Genomic DNA, 21,831 nt, shown 5'->3' on the forward strand with positions numbered 1-21,831 from the left:
CCAAACTTTTATTTAAAAAAAAAAAAACTTCATCAAAATCAACCTGACTTCCATGTGATCTCAAAGGATTTTAAGCAACTTCCTGTGCAGCAGTCGGGCAGTGGGGGAGAAGCCCCCCAATCTTGCTCATAAAGAAAAATATCAACTTGAATGCCTTTTTTTTTCTAGTGGCAGATGAAAGCCAGTAATCCATTTTAGCAGTAAAGGGCACAAGTGGAGGGGAAGGGCCTGTCCTTGCTCTCAAATTCTGGAAGAGACTTGAAACTTGCTGTCAAGAGACAGGTTCCTAGAAATGTTAAAAGAAACCTTTAAGAAATATACTCTCCAGTGTGGCCCTTTAAAGTAGCCATAGCTTTAAACGTATAAGTAGTTTTTGGTAAACCTCCAGACTTTTTGATGGTGAGAATATTTATGTAAACTGTTTACACTTTTATTTCCTCTCAGTTGATGAAGTTAGCATAGAAGCTTATGGTTCTTTTTAGGTTGGTTGGTTCTTGTGCTCAAAACAGCTTCTGTTGTACCAAGTAGGATCCTTAATGGAAACTAATATGACTTACTTTTTCTGTTCCTTTTTTTTTTAACCTCCACGCATCTTGCTTTCCCAGGGCACCATAATGACGGAGGAAGCTTGCAGGACACGAAGTCAGAAGCGAGCCCTTGAACGGGAAATTCCCCCTAACGACGTGGATAGTAAAAAGATGAAGATGGACAAGGGTCTTTTGGGGGGGCCTGAGGCGAATGCTGAAGGAGGAGACCTTAAGATAAAGACTGACTCTGGACCTGGGAGAGTTCAAGGATTATTGAAAGGGGGGGAAAGCCATGTGAAAGCCATGATCAAAGTGGAGGTGCAGACAGGAGATGAGCCGGTGGACATGAGCACCTCAAAAAGGTAGGAGGTGCTGTTGTACCTTAGAAGCAGTGGTTGGCTGACTTGTTCCTTGCCCAGGCAGTTAGGAGAAGACACAGGCAGTCTTAGAGTTGTAGATTCATGGCAGACAAAAAGAAGCACTTCAGATTCATAACTAGTGTGTGGAACTCACTGCCACATGATATGACAGCTGCTAGCTTTGGTCCCTTTGAGAATGGATTGAACCATTAGAATATAATGTAAAAGCCTTGCTGAATTGAAGCAAGACAGCCTGCATTCTTTTTCCAGTATTGGTTATCATGCCAGATGCAAGGGAGTGGCACCCAGGATGCAGGTCTCTTGTGGACTTGCGTGCTCCCTGAGGCATCTAATGGGTGACTGTGAGATACAGGAAGCTGGATTAGATGGGCCTTTGGCCTGATCCAATGGGGTCTTCTCATATTCTTATCAAATGCTTCTAGGAGCCCCATAAGCAGCAGGCTGTGAAAGCAACAGTCTTCCCTTGCTGTTGCCCCCTACTCCACCTTCCACATTTGAGATAGCTAAATGGGAACTTCCCATGTTCAGAGGCAATTTATCATGGTTAATATCCATTGATTGCCTTCCATGTATCTAATCCCATTCTCTACCTAAAACCTTTGACCATTACTGTAACTTGTGGCACTGATGCCTAGAAGGATGGAACTTTGGTAGGTATTGGATGCTGTAGCTAAATAAACTTTCACCACTAGCTTTCCTATAAGCTAGTCTTTGGTGTCGGAGTTCTCTTAAACTTCCACCTCCTGGAACAGTCCTTTCAACCCAAGCTGGCTTTGTGATAGCACAGTCGCTGGGACAGTGGAAACGCAAGCCTTTGGGATTCTGGTCTTGATGTAACCCCCCCCCCCAAAAAAAAAAGACTGTTGCTTTTCAGATGTCTCATACCCAGGAAAAAAACCCTTAAGGTGTCTGACACCCAAGGACTCACAATTCTCAAAGCTGTACTGATTTAAAAATATCTCCTCAGAATTAGAAATGAGAATCGTTGACCAACCTGCTCTTCCAGGAGGGTGAGATATGCTGATGAAATTATGTATATGCATTATCCCCACCCCTCCCTGCAGCAACCATACACTGTACAGGTTAAGTCTAGGCAAGATTTCCTCTGATTTCTCTCCCCACCCCCCCTTTTGGGAGTGACTGAGGAGATAGTGGCTTAAAAGAGAAAAAATCCCACACACTACTTGTTGCTTGGGAGTAACTCCTCCCACCCCCCTTTTCTGGATTCCTCATAACTTCTCTTTTTCATTTTATCAACATATGAGAATAAACTTTCCTTCTGTCCAGGTAGGCCACCTATTGAAATTAGGCACATGTGTGGTCATTGATAACAATTGTTTTTTAAAATCTTTGTCTCTCCTGTGTTGCATATTGGTTTAGAAGCTGCTTAGGGTAGGGACTTGGCCACACATGTTGATGGCACAGTGTGTGGGTACTGGGCAGAAAATGTGGCTTCTTTCATTTCAGAACCTCAGCTTTTTTAAAAAAAAATCCCTTCTAAGGCCTCTGGAGGGCCTTTAAACCCCTGGTTTTCATTCGTTGTTTTAGGCCTTCAGGGTGGGGGGGGGTGGCATTCTGCAGTCCTTACCCTGGACAGCGCAGGGGCCAGGAGTGTCAGTGTCTAAAAGCTCCTTCTTTGATTAGCAAAACCAGAATAAATGAAGTGAAATAACAGAATGCAAAATTGCCTATTTAGCACCATTTATGCCCATTGCATAATTTGACTTTCTTCGGGCAGAATTTTATTTCTTTCCTTCCCCCACAGTGCAACTTATCCAGTAATAGTGATGGTAATTAGCATTTTTATGCAGGGCTGTTATGAGGATGACCAAGACTGTGTATGTGAAGTGCCTTGAGAAGGTGAAAATGCAGTGTGATGTGGAAGAACCAGGAAAAACCTTGTATCCTGCCATGAGCTTCTATCCCAGAAGACTGGGATAGAAATAGTAGCTAACAATAATAAGCAAAGGATAATATCTCTGTCATCTGCACAACAGCCCTACGAGGAGGGCTAGTATTGTCCCTATGTTGCAAATGGATAAGATGAAATGAAATGGATATGCAAATGAAGTTTCCTCCAGAATGTTGTTGTAACTATGTGTCTCCTCGTGCCTCCCCCTTCAGATCAGAATGCTCTTGGAGATCCCATTCCTAGTCTTAAATTCAGGGACAGGTAGCTGCAAGATTGGAATCCTGCCACTGCTTTTGTATGGTGGTGCTGGCAGAGCAGCCCATGCCACCTTTGGCCCTTAATGGTTAGGAGGGGCAGTGTGTCAGACCGAAGCGCGCCCTAGTCTAGCATCCCACTTTAACACAGCAACCAGCAAAACCTGAAAGCAAACCTGGATAGGAAGAGCTGTCTCCCTACTGTTGCCCTCAGTGTTTGCTATTTGGAGATAGACTACCTGTGAGTGTGGAGGATCCATTGTTATCTGTTATAAGTGCCAACTTTTTATAGATTCAACATAGGAATTATTTTGCTGGATCAGACCAAAGGTTCATCTAATCCAGCATCCTCTTTCCAGGTGAAAGCAGCATCCCTCCCTTGCTGTTGCTTCCCAGCAACTGGTATTTGGTGACCTTCTGCCTCTGAGCAGATAGTTTCTGTAAAGCCATCGTGACTAGTGGCCATTGAAAGATACATTCACAGAGGACAGGTCAAATCCCCATTTTAAAGCTGTCTGTTGGTGGCTATTTCGTCATCTTGTTGTAGGGAGTTTCATAAATTAATTGTGCCTTGTGTGAAGAAGTCCTTTCATCTGCCATGAGTGAACTACCCATCAGTTTTGCAGGTGACCTGCAAGTTCTAGCATTTCAAGAGAGGGTAAAAAAGCTTCTCTTGCTCCACTTTCTTGACAGTGGAGGGGCCTTACTTCCAAGTAAACCTAGTTGGGTTTGGACTACACAGGCTTAATACCAAGTTAAAGTGTTCTGCATGGAACAATGACAGCAAAGTCTGTGCATCTGAAGTTTTTCTTACACTCCCCCCAAATACATTCTTGAGTATGTAGTTCTAGGTGTTTCTTTTCTGCAGACCTTATGGTTGAACAGCTGAGTTGTGAGAAAGTTTGTTCAAGGTTCTTGATGCTTTGTCCTCCCCTCTCATTTTTTTACCCCTCAACTTCTTCAGTCCACTCCATTTTCTTATGATACCTGTCTCCTCTTCCTCCCCCCTTCCTACCCCACTCACGCCACAAAATGAAAGCTATGTGTCACAGAACCGGTTCCAACCAGCTTGTTACCATGGCTTTTCCAGGAGGTGGGAAGGAATGGTTAAAAAGGTCACGTGACCTGCAAGGACTGTGGGGGAGAGACATGCCTTTGTGCTCATGTGACTGTGGAAAGGAGTGGCTTCATTAGCATACAGGAAGTTGGCACTTTATGATGCTGCTGTGGTGATTGATTAGAGGGTAGATGGAGACTCCTCCTCCTCTGCCAGACGTAATTGGTATGTGTGTTTGAATGCACAAGGAGTCAAAACTTGAACGCTTTAGGGATCAACTGTTCTATTCAGTCCCTTCTGGACCATATTGTGTCAAGCACCTTGTCAGATTGCAGCATGTGAGGGGGTGTTGGTCCTTTGTTTAACAGTGGCTAATCATTTTGGAAGTGTGAAGCAATTCACCTGCAGAATTGTGCCTGTAGAGGCATGACTGCTACACACGTGACACACTCCCCTCAGTTGATGGGGCAATGGAGATCCACTGCACACTGGGTAAAATGTCATGGCCAAGAGGTTAAAGACAAGGTAATTCCTTTCCTATAGGGCTGGGTGCTGCAGAAGGAACCAGAATTTAAGTTCAGGGAAGTCTCTTATCCAGAGGCTTGGCTGTTGCAAGCTTACAGCAATGTGTGTTTGCTTTGAAACTGAAGCAGAGACTATGGGAAGGACCAGAGCTGAGTGTTGGAACACTGGCTTTGCATTCAGAAGGTCCCCGGTTCAATCTGTGACAACTTGAGTTGAAGGTTTTCAAGTAGCAGACTGGGAAAGACCAGTCTCTGCTTGAGGCTGTGGAACCACCACTGAGTGGAGCAGAAAAACAGGCTAGACAGACAGTGGGTCTGACTCAGGATAGGGCAACTTCCTGTGTTCATCAGGATAATCCAAAGCTCAGTGGCGGAGGACCTGCTTGGCATACTGACGTTCCCAAATTCGGTCCCTAGTTTAAAGCATCTCGGATAGCAGGGCTGAGAAATCTTGGAGAGCTGCTACCAGTCAGAGAAGATGATAATGCACAAGGTGCCTCAGAGTCTGATTCAGTAGAAAAAGCAGCTTCCAAAGGTTGCTGTCTCATAGTTAACATAATGAGGAATTGCTGCCCTGCTCTCCCAAGAACTGTTGTAAAACTCTTTTTAACAAATATAGCCAAACATGTTTAAGTTTGGAAGGAAGAAGCGGGTAGTGTTTTGGGAGGGAGGACGCAGCAACTGGCAGTGATGTTAATTGCATAAGGAGAGCAAGCTAGAATATAAGACCTTTGGCCCGTTGCAGAACTGCAAAAGAACCAGTGTGAGAGAGTTCCTTATCCAAATGATCCACCATATGTGAGTAGTGTTTGATTAGGCTGGTAAAATGGAGGGTCAGCCTGAAAATTCCATCAGGTTTGCTTAAAAGATGACTGAACTAATGGACCCAAGTTAGTTCATTTTTAAATGTTGAGTGGCAGCTTTTTTACTGCAGTTGCAAGAAGAAAAATTGGTGCTTACAGATATTAGGTATCAGTTCTGAACCCTGCATGGGATCCAAGTGTCCTTTTCAAGCTATTTCTCCATGTGTCTGGTGCAGTTTTAGGAAGGGAGGAGGAAGTAACCCCCTTTTCACCTCTGTCCTCTCTTTGCATTCTGTATCTGAACGGTTTTAACAAAAGCTCCAGCTGTTTTGTTTGTGTTAGGGTGCCCTCTAGAGATTGCTTGGAAGTGTAACTGCATTTGCATACCCTTTCCATAGAACAACTTGTTTAAAAGATTGAGGGAACTTCAAAATGGGATGGAAATTCTGCCCCCTAACTGCCACTTCCTCAGTTCTCCCAAGAGTCAGTCCACACATTGAGCCCATGATGGCAGTTACCTATGACTGTACCTCTGTAGAATAGGAGTGAGACTTGTACTGAATGTTTTGCCATGTCAGACATTTGGGAGAGGTTCTGCTGGATCAAGTCAAACCCACTGAGCCATTGTTTTCCTGAAGGACCATCTTCTCCTATATATGTCTTATGTGCTCCATTCAACATCTGAAGTTCTGCTCCTTTTATCCCCATCATTAATTTGGCAGGTGTTCTCAAGGAGAAAGATCTTTTTGGTAATGGCAGATTGTCTTCCCCAGGGAGACCCACATGGCCCCAAACACTATGTGCCTTCAGATGCCAAGTCAAATGATAGCTTTTCAGGAAGGCCTTTGGGACTGGGTTATCTTTTCTTGTCACAATAAGGTGGTTGTATTGACTTGTTTTGTTTCTTTTTCGTGCCCCTCCTTGATTTTAATGCTTTTTTGTTTGCTGCTTTGGTAATCTATATACAGGTCAAACCTTGTTATGCACAAATTTGACTCCACTTGAATGGCCACTGCAAATTAGAAGGAATGTGCTGATCCCTGGAGAAGGGGGAAAAAATCAGGGGAAAAAAGAACTGCTTTTCTTACTGTTGTAGAGAGACAGTCATGCAAGTGATCATTCATTCTTCAGCTGCGTCAGGCAAAGACAGGAGGTCCTTTGCATTTCTAATTGCTTGACTGCCTTTCTAAAACAGTAAGAAAATCTGTTTTTAAACCACAATTGTAAAGGGACTTTTTAATTTTTTTAAACTGCTTTTATTTAACACATTTTATGGTATCAGCAAGGAGTCCCAGAATCAAACACCTGCAGTTGTCAGGGCACAACCTGATTCCATTAGGAGCAATGGAGGGACAAGAAACCTGGAAGTGGGTCTTTAAATCTATTTTTCCACTGTTTTTTATCCATGGATTTTTTTATCCACTAGTAGTTCCAGAACAGAACCCCAGTGGATAACAAGGGACAACCTGTATACATTCTAAAAAACATTTTTCCTGCTAGTCCCAAGTGCTGTGTGGGACACTGAAACACCAGCTTCTGGAAATCTTGATTCCGCTACACAATCCTCCCTGGCTTCTGGGATCTCAGCAGGCATTGCCCTCCTCCTTTGCAGCCATAATGACTAAAAACTTGAAAGTTTTAATTAATTGCTCAGGAATCTTGATCATCCAATCCTGCAGAATTGTGGCATACATGCAGGCCTGAAAGTAAATGTTGACACACACAGAATGGAATTGGGAGAGAGGGACTTTTATGACTTTCTAAAAACAACCTTGCTTCTCCCTCCTTCCTATTTTTGGTGGTGTCTCTAGTGATGCAAAGCATGAGAGAAGAGTCCCTTCACCCGATGTAATTGTGCTGTCTGACAACGAACCATCAAGCCCAAGAATGAATGGATTAACGAAAGTATCACTGAAAGAGACCAGTGCAGAGGTGCTAATGGTGAGTCTGATGCGATGGTGGTGAGTCCAATGTAATTGCAGTGTGAGCAGGAACAAACAGGCTGCTGCTTCTCCCTCTTAGTTGCAATCAGAGCATTAAGCATACTGCTCAGTTGGCCAGGCTTTATCTTTAGTTCCTCCCACTCCTTGGTATTCTCGTTCAGTCTGTTGCAGTGTCATGGCCCATCTCCCTGGGCAGCGCTCCAAAAATATACCCCTTCCTCTCCATCTTCTTCATCAGAACTACTGATTTGTGCTCGAGTTGTCTACAGCTTCTGTGGTTTTCCTTCCTGGTTACAGTTCTTTTGATTGCATCCTAAATCACTCACACACCCCCATTAGACCATGTGATGCCCCTTCGCCAATCCCATTGCTTGCTTCCCACCTCCCTCTTTATCCAATACAAAACATTTTTCAGCTTTCCATGACCAACCCAATCATTCCTCCTTTCATTCTAATCTAGATGTATCTTGTGACCTTCCTCCTCCAGCATTGCCTTCCTCTGAAATTTCTCCTGCGTCCTCACAATTCTCATTCACTTTTGCTGTTCTTATGGAATGCCTGGAATCCAGAGCATCTGTAGTGGCATCACAAAGGTGTTTTCACCTATTCTTAATATGAGATGTTTTCACACATAGGTGTTTTCTTAGATAAGGTAGGAGTTCCATACATACGTTAATAGCAGGAGGAGCCAGGTCTTTTCACCCTAACTATGCCTTATGTCTGCAACTCCCTCATAGAATCCCCCAGCTCTCCAACTTTCTTTCTCTTTTCAACACTTGTCACTTTCATGAACACTTTGGCTATACATGGAGTTGTCATCTTCAGCCGGAAAAAAAAACAGCTGTTTTTTCTCTTCTCCCCACCCATCTCACAGAAAAGCAGCCCAGAAGAGCGGGAGCGAATGATCAAACAGCTGAAGGAGGAGTTGCGATTAGAAGAAGCCAAACTTGTCCTATTGAAAAAACTACGGCAGAGTCAGATACAGAAAGAAACAACGACTCAAAAGGTACAGGAGTTGTGAGTTAAAAGGACATTTTACTTGCACTTATTTGCTGCTTCTTTTCCATGCCTGAAGATGATTTACCTGGGGTTACCAGTGATCTCCCTTCCAACCAATGACCAGGCTCAGACCTGATTAACTTCAGTAATGTGGTTGCATCACCTGTTAGCAAACCAAACCATGTATGGCACAGGCTGAAGTTGAAAAGATATTTATAAAGGGATGAAATTTAAAAAAAAAATAATAATTAGTATGTGGAAGCAAATTGAAAAGAGAGACAATAACTTTCTGTTTCTTATTGCATCTTTTGTTTAGTTATTATTGTAGCTGCTTTGGAATTGTGTTACTTGAAAATCAGTACATAAAAGCTTAAATAAATCTGCTACTTGGAAGTAGGCTGCCTGAACATGGAGGTTCCTGCCAATGGCTAATAGCCAAGGTCTCTCCTGCATAAACTTGTGGTTCCCCTCTTCATAGGAACACGAGCCCTGCTGAGTCAGATCAAAGATTTATCCCCATATCCCTGTTCCCCGCAGGACTACTATATGCCCTAGAGAGGTCTAGAATGATATGACGGCAACAGCCCTTCCCTATTGTGTGCCTCACAGCATTTGATATTTGGATGTAGACTACTCTGCCTTAAAATACTGCTCAACTATTGTTTGATTAGCTACAGTTGATAGCTGGTGTTCATCTTTCTACCAAAAAATGGTGATGCACCTGGTGCACGGTCAGAAACCACCAGTTATTTATTAGAGTACCATATGCATGTGGATTTACAAAAGCAGAACAAACGAGCAGGCAGATTTAATGGAGAAGATGTCTGTCAGTAGCTGCTTGTCATGGTAGGAAGTGTAACTTCTGTCCTCAGAGGCAGTAAAGTGATGTGGAGGGCTGTTGCATTGGTGTCCTGCTTGCAGGTATCTATTGGGGCAGCTTGCTGGCCATTGTTAGAAACAGGGAACTGTGCTAGGTAGACATCTAGTCTGGCCCAGCAGAGCTTTTCTTAGGATGGATGACTACAGGAGGGGGGACGGAAGACTAGAGTGTGAAAAATGTTTCAAGTAAAATGCAGGACACCCGGAAGCTTTTGTTGTTGTCAGATCTCTGATTCTGCTCTCTAATGCTTCCTTTTCTTCTCCTTCTCACCCTTCCCCACCACATGTATATTTCATAGCCTGCTGGCTCCTCAGGAAATGCTGTGGCAACCCCTCCTCCTTTGGTGCGAGGAACACAAAATATTACCTCTAGCAAGTCAACTCTCCTTCAGGTTAGTTTATGGGGAGGAGGTGGGGGGAGGTGTTCCTCTCTCAGCTCTTGGTGCACCAGGGACCTGGAAGTGAAGGTGTAATGGGGTAAGGGGGGTTGTTTATAGCATCAAAGAGGATGGAATGTGTGGACTGTTCTGAGTACTCTAGTTGCAAATATTTGACTCCACCTACTGGGCAATCAATTAGGAGTAGTTTTTATTTATTATCTAAAAAACAAAAAAAGTTAACCTCTCTTTCCCTCCTAATCCCAACAGAATTCTTCGTCGCGTATTCCTGGAACTGTTATTCCTCCCCCATTGATCCGTGGCGGGCAGCAGGCATCGTCAAAACAAAACACACAGATAGTCATGCCACCTCTAGTCAGAGGTGCCCAGGTGAGTTGCTTGTCTGGGTGCACGCCTGTACCTCTACCTGTGTGTCTCGCTTTTGTGCACTCTCTCCTTTTTCCCCTTTCAGTAAAAGATCTTTGCTAGGTGACAAGCAAGAAGTGGGTGGGGTCTATACATAGTTTTGGGACTAATACAGACCTGTATGCCAGAACAAAGTGAAAACCTAGTTTTAGCTTAGACGTGGTCTCCTGCCTTGTTGCTCTTGGAAGCCCTGTCGGAATGCAAACATCTCCCAATTTCCTCACCATGGTTAAGAGATCAGGAACACCTTGCAAACTTGTGCTCTTCCTTTCTCCTATGCAAGTTTCTTCCCTTTCCAGAATCACAGCATTGTGCTTCAAAGGTTAACAGAAACCATGATTACTTCTGGATTCTATTTTTCACTTAGAATGTTCAGACTTATCATGATGGAATGTTGTTGACTTTATCAGAGCACTGGCTATATAGAGCAAGTTATATGCTAATACAGGCATTATGGGGTGGTGGGATTTGCCTAAGATGAGGAGGATGGGGGAGGAGTGGAAGCAAATGTCTACAGGGTGCTTCCAGTCTGTTGTAGAAATAGTATACCCAATTGTGAAAATGAAGCAACAGAATTGGTTGTTGTGCTGCAGTTCTAAACAATGTTAACATTGTTGCTCTGTCCTTTTTTGTCCTTTCTGCATTGCTCCCATTGCATTATTTCTCTCCTCTTGTTTCCTGCACCTCCATCTTTGTCGTTGTCTGTTTCTTTTCTCTGTTTCCTTTTTCTGCCATTCTCCCATCCTGTCCTCCCTATGGATCCATCTGTATCAGCCCATTTCTGTGTCTCCCCAGCAAATCCACAATATCCGCCAACACTCCGCCTCAGGGCCGCCACCGCTTCTCCTGGCCCCACGGGCATCCGTCCCCAGTGTGCAGATCCAGGGCCAGCGGATCATACAGCAGGGCCTCATCCGTGTCGCCAATGTCCCCAATGCAAGCCTGCTGGTGAACATCCCCCAGGTGAGCTGTGCGAGCATTTGTTCAGGCCCCATAGCACAGCAATTTCCAAATGTCAAACAAGAACTTGACTAAGTAAAAAAGAGCTGCAGGTGCCCCTCCCTATGTTGCTTTTTGGGGTGGGAGCAAGTGGCTAGTGTTTGCATAGTTGAATATTATTTATTCCATAAATGGTTTTTTCTAGGTCTGTTTCTTATGCCATCTTACAGGTATGTGTCACTTAGCGACATTCTGACCAACAATGGACTGCACATACGACGATCCATGATTTGTTTGTTGTACAGTAGTTGAAATTCCTTACCTTTTGTGTTGGCGTTGTCATTAGGGGGGCCCAGAGGCCTCTTCTGGGTTGCATGAAAACCGGAAGTAGCTTCCTGTTGCTTCTGTGGACCAATCTGAGGCCTGGTGCCACCTGGAAGACACCTCCGGGGCCTCCTAATGGCAATGCCACCAACACAAAAGTTAGGTTTTTCACTTAATGACAGGGTTCAGAGAATGTATCCCTGTCGTTAAGCAACATATACCTGTATTTTTTTTTACCTTTTGGTCAATCATGCTTACTTTAAACCATAAAAATGTCATTTATTTTTGAGTTATTTTTATCTTCTATGGAAAAAATGATTTATAGAATAATTTTAGTTTGAGCTTGTGTTGTATTTAAATTGTTTTATCATGGCCCAGAAGAAGCCATTTGCTGAAACAGGGTGGGTGCTTGTCAGTAAATTCATGTTTTATATATGTTCATGTCTTTTAGTCCAAACAAGAACTTCCCAAGCTAATTTGAAATTCAGTCACATAGATGCAAACTAAACTGCTATCAACATACCAATAATGCTGAAAACAATCCCCATTCTAGAAGGGTGTGGGTTTTTTTTAAGTTTTGTTTCCTGCTTCCTTTTTTTGGAAGGAGAGGTTAATTTTGAAGCCTACCCTCTTTTCTTTGCTCCTTTCAATTAGTACTGTATCTATGTTCCTGCATCTTGTGTGATTTGATAGGGCAGGACTTTTTCCATTATGGCTCAGGAGCTGTGAAATGCCATCTCTTAAGGTATATCTATTATGTTCCTTTTTGATCTCTTTTGATAACAGAAACTTCTTTTTTAATTATTATACTCTGCTTTCCAGCTTTAACTGGAATTTATCAGAAGTTTTTTTGTTTTTCTGCAATCATTGCTCTGAATTGCCTATTTAACTCTTGTTAGAAAAAGTTTAATTCCTATCTCTGAAATTATTTTAGATAAAAGGCAAGGGCTAAATCCGGCTCCCTATCCAGTCCAAAAAGCATGCCTGGATTCTCGTACCTCTGAGAATAGGTAATGTGTTCGTTCTTTATCTTGCACACTTTTAAACTGTATTCTGTTCTTTTTTTCCTCCCTTTTCCACAGGCTTCCCCAACTTCACTCAAAGGTACAGCTGTAACGTCAGCCCAGGCGAATGCTGCCACCACAACCAGCGTTGCATCAATTGTCAACTCCAATGACTCGCCAGCCAGTCGGCAAGCGGCCGCCAAGCTGGCCCTGAGGAAGCAGCTGGAGAAGACGTTGCTGGAGATTCCCCCTCCCAAGCCACCAGCTCCTGAAATGAACTTCCTGCCTAGTGCAGCCAATAATGAGTTCATTTATCTGGTTGGGTTGGAAGAGGTGGTACAGAACCTACTAGAAGCTCAAGGTGAGACAGTGCCTGAAAGCCTTTTTGGATCCTTCTAAAGAAAGGCTACATCTGCTACCAGCTGGAAACCGAGCTCCACCTAGTTCACAGCTTGATGACCTGGAAGCTGGCGATGACATATAATGTTATTGCCAAGCATTCAGAGATGTCACTGTGCACTTATAGAAAGGCTCCAGGCCAAAAAAAAAAAAAACTCACAGTGGTAACACGCTGCTACCATCTTGTGCTAAACAAAATCTTGTAATTCTACACCAACAAAAGCTGGATTCTGAAACTGGCAACATTCTATGCAAATAGAAAAGATTTGCTTATTTTGCATAATTTATTCTGGTTTTCTTAGTTGTGGGACAACTCAGAACACTGAAGCCCCTCCATTCCCCACCACTGTAAATCTTACTCCACCATCCCTCTAGTTTCTGAGATTTCAGCAAATATTCCCCTTCAGGGCCAGAAACTTTTATTGTTTTTTTCCTAAGAAAATGTGAAATGAAACCTGAAATTGTCAAGAAACAGGATGCCACACCCAGGATTTCTTTCAGTTGTCCTGTAGAATTTTAACCTGCATCTGTGGGGTGGGCTCTGCACCTTAGTACCTTCAGTGCTGGGGGATTGGCATGCAGAAGCATCTTCCGATCACAAGTAGCAGGGCTGGGAAAGACCCCTAGAGAGCTGCTTCCAGTTGACATGGGGCATACTGGGCTATTCAGTACAGGAGCAGCTTCACACACACAGCCCATAGTTCAATGGTAGAGCATATGCATTCAATTTATACCCTGCTCTTTTCCCAAATAGGCACTCGAAGTGGCTTATGCTTGGCATGTGGCATGGCTTGGCTGTACCCTGTCATAAAATTATTTCCAATATTAGGACTTGGAAAGGCACTTCTCTGTCTGGGACTCCAGAGAATTGCTGTCAGAGTAAAAATACATAGGTGGATTGATGGTCACATGATATAAGGCAGTTTCCTCTGTTTTCTCTCTTGTGTTTCTTTCATGTTTCCCAGATACGATTTAAAGCAGTGATTTTCAACCTTTTTCATCTCATGGCACACTGACAAGGTATTAAAATTGTCAAGGCACACCATCCGTTTTTTGACAATTGACAAGGCACACCGTGCTGTTGGTGGGGAGCTCACATCCCCATTGGCTCTATTAACAAATTACCCTTCCCCTAAACTCTCGCGGCACAGCTACGGACCATTCACGGCACACCAGTGTCCCACGGCACAGTGGTTGAAAATGGCTGATTTAAAGTCTCTTCTGTACTGTTTTCTTCCTGTTCCCTTTCATGCCTTTTACTTACAAACTTCTGTTTTGAAGTTCTTCCAGCACAGAGGATCATGTGTTACCAGAGACTCCTACTGATATTTTCCCATATCTACTGCAGGCAAAGTTTCCATGGCTCCCTCCTCACAGGAGCCCTACACATGCGTCCAATGCAAGACCGACTTCACCTGCCGCTGGAGGGAGGAGAAGAGTGGCTCCATCATGTGTGAGACCTGTATGTCCTCCAACCAGAAGAAGGCGCTGAAGGCTGAGCACACCAACCGGCTGAAGGCCGCTTTCGTCAAGGCTCTGCAGCAGGAGCAGGAGATTGAGCAGCGGATATTGCAACAAGCAGCTTCCCCGGTTCAGACCAAGCCAGAACAGATAGCCCAGCAGCATCACTCACTCAAGCAGGTGGGTGGAAGAAAGGGCCATAACTGAGGGGGAAGACATTGCTTGCATGCAGGAAGCCCCCAGTTCAGTCCCTGGCATCTCCAGGTAGGCTTGGAAAAGACCCCACCTAAAACCCTGAAGAGTTGCTGCCAGTCAGTGTAGACAGTCCTGAGCTAGGTCCGATTCAGCAGAAGGCAGTGAAGTGTTCTAGAGAGCAAAACACCTTGCCAGATTAGATCAAAGGTCCCTCTGCTCCAGCATTTGTTTCAGACAGTGGACAGCCATGTACTTCTGGGAAGTTCATAAGCAAAGTATGAACGCATCAGCTTTCCCCTGTTGGTGCCCTTCAGATACTGATACTCAGTAGGGCAGTGCCTTTGGATGTGTTGGTTCTGTTTAGATATTCCCAGTTAATAATGGCTTTTAGACTAATTCTTTCTACAAATCTGAGAGGAGCTCTGCAGGATCAGACCAAATACCCAGAGGAGAAGGAAGGTCAGAGTAGTACTCCAGCTGTCCTCATTCATGGCTTTCCCCCCACCTCTCTTCCCTTCAGACCTCCAGCCAGCTGCCTCGAAGTGCCAGCACCACCCGTGGAGTCTTGCATGCATTTAGCCAGTCGCCCAAGTTGCAGAATGCATCCACTGTGGCCGTACTTGGTGGCAGGCAAGGTAAGCGTGCTCAGAGACCCATCGGCAAAGGAGGTGCTTACACTTGGAAGAAGACTCTCGTCAATGCAGGTAGATGACTCGCTCTTGAGCCCTCTTGTCTTTGTAGCCACTGGCCGTGCTCCCTTGTCCAGCCAGTCTATATAAATATCTCTCTGCCTAGGTGGAAAGGGTTGCTTATCTGATTTTTCTCTTTCAATTTTGGTGCATCACTTCCTGCAAAGCATTGTGGGTATTTCAAGCACTCTTCCTTTTCCCCCTCCCCTGCTGTTGCAAAGCATCCTGGGCATTCTGAGCACTGCACACTGCAAATCTGGATACCAGAGAATTCCAAATTTCTCTTTCTTTTTTCTATTGTGGTGTTCATCTTAGGACTTCTTGTTTGACCTTTAAAGATGTCTTAGTTGATTGATGTTTATGTGTTCTTACTCAAAGTAACTAAACCGATTAGCAGCATGATCCTAGGCATGTTTAGTCAGATGTAAATTCCTTTGTGTTCAGTGGGATTTATTCTCTAACCAGTTTGAATTTGCCTAGGAAGAAAAATAGTGGTTCTGAACCAGGAGTAGAAAGACACATGGTTTGGTGTGGATTTTTAGTTGTCTTGTAGTGCAATCTGTTGCATGTTTACTCAGAAGTAAGCATCACTAGGTTCAGTGGGTCTTACTTCCAAGTAAGTGTGTACAGGAGTGTATCCTTGGTTATTGTAGTGCAATGTTTTGCTGCTCTTCTGCAGCCAAGATTTTTTAAATATGCCAAAACAAATTTTGTGCAGGCCTTAAGTTCTTTTGAAGATGGGGGGAGTTGGCACATGTGCTGCAACAGGTGGCACCTCAGAAGAGGCATTCTTTCCTGCACAGGAAAAAGGGAGGAATGCCTCTTCTTGGGCAGCACTTGCCACCTGCAGTTTTTAGCATATTCATTGTAAAAAAAAAATTATAAAAAGAAAAAACTACTGCCCAATTTTCTACAAGACATGATGCCCTTATTTTGTCAGTCTCCCTTCTCCCTCCCCCCCCCACCCCGGATACACATGCATAGTAAAGGAGGACACTATTGAACTGGGAACAAAATCTGCTCAAGGTGAACCTAGCCCACTGAGAATCCAGCCTGCCCCAACTACTTGGTTCCACACCTTTTTGATCTGCATAGCCCTTTCTGAGATCTGGTGTTGTGGTCACACTGTTTAAATTTGCATGTATTAGGGCTGCCAGTTGGTTAAAATATGAGCTAATTAAGGCATAATTTTTAATGTATGTATTTGCATACAAATGAAGACAATGGTTCTGGAGCAAAAAGCACCATTTATTTTAGGATGAGGGATGTGTGTACCCTAGCATGGAATCTTCTTAAAAGAGCCATTACTTCTAGTGGTGGGAAGCATTTTCTTAGAAGAGGCATTCCTTCCTATGGAGACCAGGGATATACATCTTCTCAGATTATGCTTTCCACCCGCAGTGTTTATAAATACTTGTATGAAAAGCATATATAATTTTAATCTGCTGTCCAGCTAATCAGGAGGCACCTTTTTTTGGTTAATCAAGAAGCATCTTATCAATCAGTGTAATGAATTTTAAACATTATTGCCCCAATACAGAGAGTTTGATTACCATCAAATTGTTCCTGTATGCCCTGACCTTCTATGTTTATTCCCTATCTAGGTGGGGCATTGAACTTTGTTAACCCTAGTCTCGCTGTGCACAAAACAACTTCTTCAGCCGTGGACCGCCAACGCGAATATCTCCTAGATATGATTCCTCCACGGTCCATCCCTCAATCTGCCACATGGAAATAACGCAGGAACCTCCGCCTTGAGTGGAAGACTTCTACCCTTTTTTGTGTTTTTGTTTCCCCTCACCCCTTGCCCCCCATTTTGATTCTGCCACCCTTTTCCTCGAAATTCCACATATGGTGGACGTCTGCTTTCGAGCCTATCTGGATCTGCCTACAGGGTTTGCAGGGAGGCTTGTTTTGTGGGCCACTACATCTCCTGCAGGGCGGAAAGGACACTTGGAAGGGTGGTAATGAACATTAGGCCACCAGATTCTTGCTTTTTTTTCCCCCCTTCACTGATGCAGTCTGAGAGTGGAGAGGAATCCCAATTATTTTATTTTTTCTTTATGTATTTTGTGTCTTTAGTTTTGCGGGTAGGGGAGCATGCTTTCGATCAGCACAGAACAAGGACTACACAAGATGCGTTGCTCTCAGTAGCTTTTGATTCCCCCTTCCTACCTTACGTTGATAGTTATTTTTAGGTAAATTTTGTTTTTCCTTTTGGTTGATCGTACAACGGTCACTAGTGATCAAGAACATACTTCATCCCGCTCACAGAAAACGGAACCGGAACCCAGCGAGACTAGAGGGCTGAACTAGCAAGGGTGGATTGGTTCATTTTTCTCAAGCCCCCTTCCCTTAGCAATCCCCACGGCAGTGCGATAGTACAAAGGATTATGAGTTTTTCTTGTTTTTAATCCATACTTTCTAAATTATGAACAAATGTGGACGGACCAGCCACCACCAGAAGAAATGGAGCAACCAAGCATGGTGCTCCCCCTTTTTTTGGATTTTTTTTCTCTTAAACTGGATCTTGTTTCAGAAGGACACTTTTGCCTGGGATGTTCAATGGTCTAAACCCTAAAAATTACTGGACAGTTTAAATGGAACAACTCTGTTGAACCTCCTTAATCTGGATAGAACAGAAACTTTTGTGTTTTGTCCCCCCCCACTCGCTGTCCTAAGCTCCTGATGATGACTTGGGGGAGGGACTTAACTGAGTAGGATGAAGAATGATACCTTTAAAAAAAAATAAACTGCTTTTGTTTTTGTTTGTTTTTTTGCTTTCTCAATTGCTCTCTCATTTTGGAAAGGGGTTTGTTTGGCTGTCTAGGAAGAGTGTGCAATTTTGCTTAGGGATGTAGAGCAGAGGGACCAGAGGTGTGGAACAAGTCTATGTTTAAAAATAAAGTGACAGCATGAGACAACGTTCCATTGTCTCTCTTGCTACCAAATTGGGGTGGACAATTAGCATTCCATCTTTCAAACAGTCACAGATCTGGGCATGGGCTTTCAAGTACAACAAGAGTGGGGAGTGCTGTTCTCTCCAATACAGCCATTGTCCTCCTCACCACTCTAGAAATGTCCAGAAATGTCATCTCCCTACTCAACACGCGAATCCCCCTTCCGTTTGACCTGTTACGTGTTTTGTTTTTAATCTCTTTTTTTAAGTTCCAATAGCACCTTGGCTAACTCTTGCTTTAAGTTCATTTTCCTGAAAATTCCAGCTTAAACCCTCTAGAAGCATCAGGTTTTTTTCTTGTTCCTCCCTTTTCAGTGTGTTTTAATTGTATGTTTTCTAGAGGCGGACGAACAGACCTTTTGAATTACTATTCGTAATAACATGTTGGTACTAGATCTAGTGCTGATATGAGGGGTTCACTTGCAAAAAAAAATTATATAAATATATATATCTATATATATATATATAAAGAGGAGAGGGTGGGAGGGGTTAATACCGTGCAGTTGAACCTTTTTGGGGGAGGGGCAGGGGTCTGGTATTTTGTTAGCTGCAAGTTAGATACTTAATTTAAGATTACACATCTGTTGCTGTACAGGGGGAGGGTCCCTCTTCAGATATGACCGTATTGCATTGTAATAAAAAGCTCCTTCTAATTTGTTTTATTTTCTTTTTTGTTTGCGTGAACATTAAGATGTTCTTTAGGACATTTGTCTAGCCTATATATATTGGCAACATATATAGCCTACACCTGGAAGAATATAAATTATATACAGTATAAGTGGCGTCTTCTGTATAAAGCCCATACTGAATTAGAATTTGCTTTTAAGTGTGTTTTCTTAAGGGCTTCTCACTTTTTCCTGCATTCTGATTGAGGGTTTTTAGACTTATTAAGTAGTCTCCCTAGTTTTCACTTTAAAAGATCACATCCAGCACATTGTTTTATTTTTTCCCCTCATCCTTTGGTGCACACATTTTAAGCTGGTCTAATGGAGCCTCTTCCCCTAGACAAATGTTGGGCATTGTAGTTCACAAGTCTGCTTGAGGATTCAGAAGCCTGTCATCCATTTGAAGGAATTGGAATTCCTTTGATATTCAAAATTGTTTGAATCCATGGCAAAGATCAGTGATTTCCAACAACTGTGCCACGGCACATTGGTGTGCTGGAAACGGTCTGCAGTTGTGCAGTAGGAGTTTGGAAGAGGGTCATTTATTAGTAGAGCCATAGGGGAAGTGAGCCCCCCCCCCCCACCAGCAGTGCAGTGTGCCTTGTCAATTGTCAAAAAACTGATGGTGATAATTTTAGACCCCCTTGTCAGTGTGCTGCGAGATGAAAAAGGTTGAAAATTGCTGGCATACATAGGCCAATTAAAGATTAAACACTACGCATTCTGCTTTAGTTATCATGCAAATCAGGGGGTGCGTTTATGAATTCCAGCCTTGCTTAAAAAAACAAAACCAAAAGTTAACCTGAGTGTGCTTATTGCTTCAGTGGGGAGCAGTGCTCTGCATGTGGAAATTTCCAGGTTCTGCCATAGCCATTGCTGGTTATAAAGGTCAGGTAGAAGGTGCTGGGCAAGCTACAGTGAAGGTCATGCCATAGATAATAACTGGTCTAAGATGGAGCATGGGCTCAGCATGCAGAAAGTTGTGGGTTCTGTCCTTGGCATTTCTATTTAAAAATGGATGTGGGGAAGGCCCTCTATGCTTGAGATGGGCTGCTGCACACAGCAAACTATACTGGGGTAGAGGGACCAATGAGCTGACTACATAAGACTGCTTCAGCTGTTTGCATGTCAAAAGGGACAGAAACACTGTAGCACAGAGTTTTCCAAAAAAAATTTCTTTAAAAAAAAAAAACTTCAAAAACTCCTTTGTAGAAAGGAGTCTTTCATGGCACCCAGGTTCAACGTGAGGTAGAAACTTCTACTTGGAGTCTGCAGGAAATGCATCTCAAATAGAAGGCAACACCTGAGTATGGATCTTCTAAGCTTCCCTTCTGAGCTTACTTTGGCAGCATTCCCATCTTGCACTCTCACTTGTGTCTGAAAACAGAAAGATGCAGCAGAACGGAAGTTTTTCTAATCATCCTACATTCTGTTATGACCATTGTCCGTCATCCTCAATGCCTGCAAAAGTTGCTTCTTCCAACCCCTTACAGACACCTTACCCTGCTGCCCTGGGATCTCCAAGGGCTATTTGCTTTTGTTTCAAAGGGAGAAAAAAACTGAGGTATGGGATCTTGCACTGTCTTTATGGGTTTGCTTAGCCTGTGTTGTCCCCCATTTACCTGATGGTAAACACTTGGATTTTACAGTCTGGGGGATTATCCATGAAATTTGTACTCTAGTGCTTACTGACAGAAATATTTAATGCCTTTAGAGCACCCAAAATAAATCTCTTATACTCTTGCATTAGTGATGCCTATTCTAACTGATGGCCATTAACTTAACACTACTCTTGAAAAGGGGATCATACAAATATTGTGAAGAGGAAACCTTTCTGGCTGTGCACTATGATGGCTGAAGAGCTGCCCTCTGCAGAGGCAGACTACTTTCTGAATGTCAGCTCTTGGGAACACATGGGCAAAGCCATTGCCTTCATATCCTGCTTGTGAGACTGGCTGTTGGAAAGAGGAACCTCTTTTACTTAAAAGGGCAGAAGGACCAAATGCACACAGTGCTTTTCTTCTACAAAAATGTAGTATTTCTTATGACTCATAATAAAGTCATTTTAAAACATTTGAATTCAAACAAATTGCATGTACTATCTTGTTTTTTGAAAGTAATTACAGATCTAAAATGAGTTACTGTGTAAATCATTTTGTGTTGTAGTTTATCTTTGGTAGCACAGATCCAATTGAAGGTATCTTGGCTGGATTTAGTGGTATGTCAGCTAGTTTGCAAACCTGCAGTTGCCTCTCTAGATCAGTACTCTTTAATCTTTTCAGTGCCATGACCCCAATTTATAAATAATGAGACTGGGGACCCACCATTGATTCTGCCCAGGACCCTAACTGCCGACCCTAACCCCCACCACTGCCCACTCCTCTCCCTGTTATGCCTCCCAGCACTGTTCATTATAACCAAATATTAAGGAGAACAGAAAATGTTACCATGAAGCCTGGCATTAGTGGAAACTATTTTAGCACAGTTGCTAAGAACCTGAGCAAAATTGGAAAACAATCTCCTAGTACCTGAAGGGGTACACCAGATGCCTCCCCCTGTACCTGGTGGTGCTCTATTCCAGTGGTCTTTAACCTTTTTCATTCCCATAAGTTGCTGTGACCCTACAACTGAGGCAACCCCATTGGGATCCCTCTCCCAAGGTTGAAGAACAATGCTCTAGGCAGGGTGACCAGATACAATGGAGGACAGAGTGCCTATACTTTTAACCATTGTAGAGAAGAGGGATTTTTGGCAGGTGCAGCTCAGCATGGAAGGGTTTGGAAAGCTGCACCTGCCAAACTTCCCTCTTTACAAAAGTGAAAGGTATAGGCACTCTGTCCTCCATTGCATCTGCTCACCCTGGCTCTAGATGACAAGCTTGAATTGTTTTGGGGAGCATTTCAGACAAGAAGTGAAGTATTTGCACTGAATAAATAATGAGAATGTTAATGTTCTCACCTACTGTATAAGTAAGGCAGGTCCCACCTTGGAGCTAAATACAACTTAAATATGTGGTGGGTCAGTATGGGTGCTTGGCTGGCTTTCTCCCCTTTCATTCTAAAACTTTCTGGCAGTCTTTGTGCCCACAGCATGAAGGGGATTTGTTAAACCTGTA

At 43.4% G+C, this 21,831-nt stretch overlaps 1 protein-coding gene across 10 annotated transcripts in view; it reads left to right on the forward strand.

The window, feature by feature from the left end:
• Nucleotides 1-17,866, forward strand: part of GATAD2A (GATA zinc finger domain containing 2A) — a 72,704-nt gene extending 54,838 nt beyond the window's left edge. For 8 of the 10 annotated variants that reach the window (XM_066636107.1, XM_066636112.1, XM_066636106.1 and 5 more), the window contains 10 exons: nucleotides 606-889; nucleotides 7,269-7,398; nucleotides 8,275-8,406; nucleotides 9,578-9,670; nucleotides 9,926-10,045; nucleotides 10,856-11,044; nucleotides 12,427-12,709; nucleotides 14,096-14,388; nucleotides 14,924-15,107; nucleotides 16,697-17,866. In XM_066636107.1, coding sequence (XP_066492204.1) covers nucleotides 606-889; nucleotides 7,269-7,398; nucleotides 8,275-8,406; nucleotides 9,578-9,670; nucleotides 9,926-10,045; nucleotides 10,856-11,044; nucleotides 12,427-12,709; nucleotides 14,096-14,388; nucleotides 14,924-15,107; nucleotides 16,697-16,830 — 1,842 coding nt within the window. In that variant the 3' untranslated portion in view covers nucleotides 16,831-17,866. The remainder of the gene's footprint in view (nucleotides 1-605; nucleotides 890-7,268; nucleotides 7,399-8,274; nucleotides 8,407-9,577; nucleotides 9,671-9,925; nucleotides 10,046-10,855; nucleotides 11,045-12,426; nucleotides 12,710-14,095; nucleotides 14,389-14,923; nucleotides 15,108-16,696) is intronic. The other 2 variants (XM_066636116.1, XM_066636114.1) reach the window with 2 other exon arrangements.
• Nucleotides 17,867-21,831: the final 3,965 nt, after the last annotated feature.

The sequence above is a fragment of the Tiliqua scincoides genome, chromosome 8 (assembly GCF_035046505.1).
Source record: "Tiliqua scincoides isolate rTilSci1 chromosome 8, rTilSci1.hap2, whole genome shotgun sequence".
Taxonomy (NCBI): Eukaryota; Metazoa; Chordata; class Lepidosauria; order Squamata; family Scincidae; genus Tiliqua; species Tiliqua scincoides.